The sequence below is a fragment of the Atta colombica genome, unplaced genomic scaffold (genome assembly GCF_001594045.1).
Source record: "Atta colombica isolate Treedump-2 unplaced genomic scaffold, Acol1.0 scaffold141, whole genome shotgun sequence".
NCBI classification, from domain to species: Eukaryota; Metazoa; Arthropoda; class Insecta; order Hymenoptera; family Formicidae; genus Atta; species Atta colombica.
Window position 1 is genome coordinate 1,349,155 of NW_017259230.1, and position 4,852 is coordinate 1,354,006.

Below are 4,852 nucleotides of genomic sequence, written 5' to 3' on the forward strand. Positions count from 1 at the left end.
ATTTTATCGATAATGCGTACTTGTATTTTTTTTTAATTCTAGTATATGCAGTGAGCTAATATATTGTAATATACTGGAACGCGCCATCGAGGAGTGGGAGTGTTCCAATTTCTAGAAAATATAACACTCTAATGCAAAAATTAGTATTTTTCTTTTTCAGGGACTTGCTAATTGTATTATTTGCAGAAAAGAGTCAGAAAGATAATTAGTATATTTATTTGCCTTCCTTTTTTCCATCGGACCGCAGTTTAATTTCTATTTTAGTACATTAGGAAAGGCCGCTTCAGTATATATTCTGTATATTATAGAACTCTGAGTATATACGACGTAAATTATTATTATTACTGTAAATATGCACTAACATCGTTATAAGCGCGTTCTAAATATGGGCCATATGTATAAAAAATTAATCTATATTATACTATATATTTCCCATATAGCACAGGATTTGCAGCAATATTGCTGCAACATGTAATGTTGCTGCAATGTTGTTGCAACTTTTGTGCTATAGGATTTTATGAGTCACATCAACTTTAATTGATAATTAGTCCATTAATTAGAACTGACCAATCGTAGCTGAAATGATAAATGCAGTTAATTAATTCAAATGGACTGATCATCGTGATTAAAGTTGATCGGATTGGAATTCGAAGTGGCCCTATATTATTTTATCTTCACTATACTATTGTAATAGAATTTTAGAAATTAACTTCAGACATAAAAACTCATTCTAAATAATCTAAATACTCCTATTATATGTATCACGAATATTATTGCACGCTAATTTCATTATGAGCGCGTTTTAAATCCAAGTCAAAACTTTAAATTTTCCAGGACTAATTATCCAGGACAATCATCGTGATTAAAGTTGATCGAAGTTAGTCGAAGTGGCCTTATATTATTTTGTTTTCAATTCTATTATAATAGAATTTTAGAAATTAATTTCAATAAAAATTAATTTCATAAAAACTCATTCTAAATAATCTAAATACTTCTATGTATTACAAATACTATTGCACGCTAATTTCATTATGAGCGTGTTCTGAATACGAGCCAAAATTTTAAATTTTCCAGTTAATGTAACACAAACAAAATACCGGAAATGCTTGTTCCTTTCTTGGACAGGTGTCTATTGTCTATCGCTTCCTGAAAAGCGGAAGACTGATTGGCCATCTCGAGTTATTCCCTAGCGCGTTTATGTGCTGCGCGCAAAAGCCAATGCATATTCTGCGCAATTCAGAATAATTTGAGGTTGTTCGCGTTGCTTCAAATCTTCAAAAATTCTTATATTTAAAACAAGATAACTATATATTTGATGAAGAGAAAGAAAGCAAAGATATCGAAGGCAAAAGATACAAGCAACAAAAAAAATACGAACAAACCTTATATTCGGGCGTTAAAAAGAAAGAAAAGGGAGATGCTGAGTGCAAAAAGTGTAAATAATACGAATAGATTTCACAGGGATAAATAGATTCATGTCGTTTGGTTGGTATAGAAAATTTGTGCATTCTGGTGCATTCTAGATTCTATCTTGGCGACACTGCTTCGCTCGCTGATTCGTGATTGTTGCCGCTGATGCGATTTGCGAACGGACGTTCATCCTTCTCGTTCCTTATCCTCTGCGTGGCACGAGTGATTCTCGCGCTGAATTCCACAATTTCGATGTCCCGGATTTGTCTCGCAATTTTATACGTGTATTTCATCCTAACATCTTCCTCGCAGGCGTGTTGATTCTCGTGGTGAGTCGGTGACAGACGTTAAACGCGGACGGCAGAAGGCAAGCTCGAATCAAGCGGAGATACATGGTCCCGTATTCCTTGAACGCTCATCGTTTTATCATATCGGCCGTTGCATTGTGTTGCATCGCATCGCATCGTGTCGTGGCCGCGCCGCGCGTCATCCACCGCGCTGACTCGGCCCATCGCGGATAATCGCGCGAGGAGATCATCAAACGAGAAGGGCCTGGCCATCTTGGATGAGACATGTCACTTTGGAGTAAACGTCAACGGCATAGTGTTTACCATACGATGGATGTTTGTGCCGGCTCTCTCTAATAACGACACTGTCTGAAACAGACACGTCCGTTTGATCAAAGTTGCTCGTGGTGGTGATCCTTTTTGGAACGCACGGACGTACTTCCAAGTGGTGGCTCATCGTGGTACCTGTGCTGCATGATGAATCGCGGTGACGGGCTGGTGCAGCGACGACGCGTGGTGAACAGCGGCGGCAGCGGCGCCGGCGGCGGCAGCGGTCAGGACGGCCCGAACGCAGACCTCGTCGGCCACAATGATAAACTGTCTGGACAAAGCCCGGACACGGACTGCTTGTCCCAGAAGGATCTCAACTGCAATCCCACTATTGACGATGACTCTGATAAGGAGACACGTCTCACTCTTATGGAGGAGGTCCTGCTGCTCGGTCTCAAGGATAAAGAGGTTCATTTATGCTCTAGAAATCTTTCTCTCCTTTGTGAATTCCTGGATCGGTTGGCATTGACTCTTTGTCCTCTTTTTCATAGGGATACACATCCTTTTGGAATGATTGCATAAGTTCCGGATTAAGAGGGTGTATCTTAGCGGAGCTTGCCTTTCGGGGTAGAGTAGAGCTGGAGAAAGCTGGTATGCGTAAGAAAAGTTTGCTAGCTAGAAAGCTTCTGTTGAAAAGTGATGCGCCTACGGGAGATGTACTGTTGGATGAAGCTTTGAAACACTTAAAGGACACAGATCCACCTGAAACTGTGCAGAGTTGGATAGAATATCTCAGTGGTTAGTTCCTTTATTATTGTACTTATGTACAAGATGGTCCTAAAATGTCTCGCATGATTACAGGAGAAACATGGAATCCTTTAAAATTGAGGTATCAATTGAAAAATGTCAGAGAACGGCTAGCAAAAAATCTTGTCGAGAAGGGTGTCTTAACTACAGAGAAACAAAATTTCTTATTGTTTGATATGACAACTCATCCTCTTACTGACAACCTTGCTAAAAGCCGTCTCGTGAAAAAGGTAAATTATTTATTTTCTTTGTATTCTTCTATGATACTACTTTTTGATTATCGATACAGTAAGAACAAAAAGTGTTTGTAAAGAGGAAATTATTATAAAAAGCCTTATTTATAGAAAATAAATATTAATTAGTAATTTTATACAATGAGTTTATTCTGTTCTAATATAAACGAAAGAGTTTTATCTATTCCGAAAAGCTAAATTTCTCGACTATATAATACTTATTGTGTAAATAATTTTGAAAAATATACAAATTATATTTTATTCTTTGTTAATAAATTGTTAATTAATGTTTATATTTTTAAAAGTTTTTTTTAAGATATCTCCTCTGTATGAATACTTTTTTCATTCACTGTATATAATGTGCCTATAGAATAAATTGCGGAATTATTAATTATAAATTTCAAGGCTGAAAGGACTCATACAAGAACAAATACAGACACAATATAGATATAGTTTGTGCATGTAAATTATTACATGCACAAACAATTTATCTTGCAATTTATATTATTTTTCTGTATCTATACTTGTATGAATCTTCCAATATAATTTATACATGTCTCACACTGATAATATTTATGTATTTACTGTGACTATCGCTAGTGTAATAAATGACTTACCAGATCATAAATATTATTATCATTTAAAAAAAAAACTCGTTAGACCTTATAAAATTTTTTCGAAAATAACTAGTGTTTACTCAGAAAAAAAGCTTCCTAACTTATAACCTATTCTCTTATATAAACTGTGAATAGAAAACTTCTCAATATTTAAACATTTATTTCAATTTTCTTTGCTTAATGTTATAATGCTGTTATGTTATCCTCTACGGAAGTAATATCTTATCTTTATATATGTGCTTATACAAGGTGGTTCACTTAAATCGAATATCTTGAATATTTCGTTTATTTTTGATGATACAAAAAAATGTTTCAAACGAAAGTGAAACGGTTTCGATGGAGACGTATTTTGTTCATATTGTTTTTTTTCTAGATGAAGACGTCAAAAAGATATGAAGGTCATCTCCATTCTTTAAAATGGAATTGATTTTTTTACACAATATGATTCTTTTAATTATTCTGCATATAAAAGTATCAAGATAATAATATCAAAAAATCAATAGTTTACGAGATATTTAATTCTTTTAGACATTTTATTCTGATATAATATATATACATATTGACATAAAATGTTAAATAACTCGTAAACGGTTAACTTTTTGATAATCATATCTTAATACTTTTATATGCAGAACAGAATAATAAGATAAATTAGTTAGTGTAAAGAAAACATATCATTGCTTTAAAAAAAATATGTATGCAAAATGAGTAATTTTTTAAATAAGCAACTATGTGTTTTCTTTCCACCAACTGATTCATTATTCTATTCGTAAAAGTATTAAGATACGATTATCAAAATGTTAATAGTTTACAAGTTAAAAAGTTAATAGTTTACAAGTAACATTTTATATCAAGGTGTTTCAGAATAAAATGTAAAATATCGTTAATTATTGATTTTTTGATATTATCACTTTAATATTTTTATATGCAAAATAATTAGAAAAATCATATTGTGTAAATCATACAATTCCATTAAAAAATGGAGGTAATCTTTATATCTTTTTGACGTCTCCATTTAAAAAAAAAACCAACATGACTAAAATACGTCCTTCTTGAAATTCTTTCATTTTTATTTGAAATATTTTTTTATATCATTAAAAATAAGCGAGATATTTTAGATGATCAATTTAATTATCCTGGACCACCCGGTATATGCTTAATATTCTAAATTGATTAGCAGGCATGTATATAAGATAACAGCTCCCTAATTAAATGTATATATATTATA

General features: G+C 33.1%; 1 protein-coding gene across 1 annotated transcript in view; it reads left to right on the forward strand.

Moving 5' to 3' along the window:
- The first annotated feature begins 1,581 nt into the window (after nucleotides 1-1,581).
- LOC108684911 (Golgi phosphoprotein 3 homolog sauron) overlaps nucleotides 1,582-4,852 on the forward strand; it is a 4,277-nt gene continuing 1,006 nt past the window's right edge. The window contains exons 1-3 of the mRNA XM_018189454.1: nucleotides 1,582-2,435; nucleotides 2,519-2,765; nucleotides 2,829-3,004. Of these exons, the coding sequence (XP_018044943.1) occupies nucleotides 2,172-2,435; nucleotides 2,519-2,765; nucleotides 2,829-3,004 (687 nt within the window). The 5' untranslated portion in view covers nucleotides 1,582-2,171. The remainder of the gene's footprint in view (nucleotides 2,436-2,518; nucleotides 2,766-2,828; nucleotides 3,005-4,852) is intronic.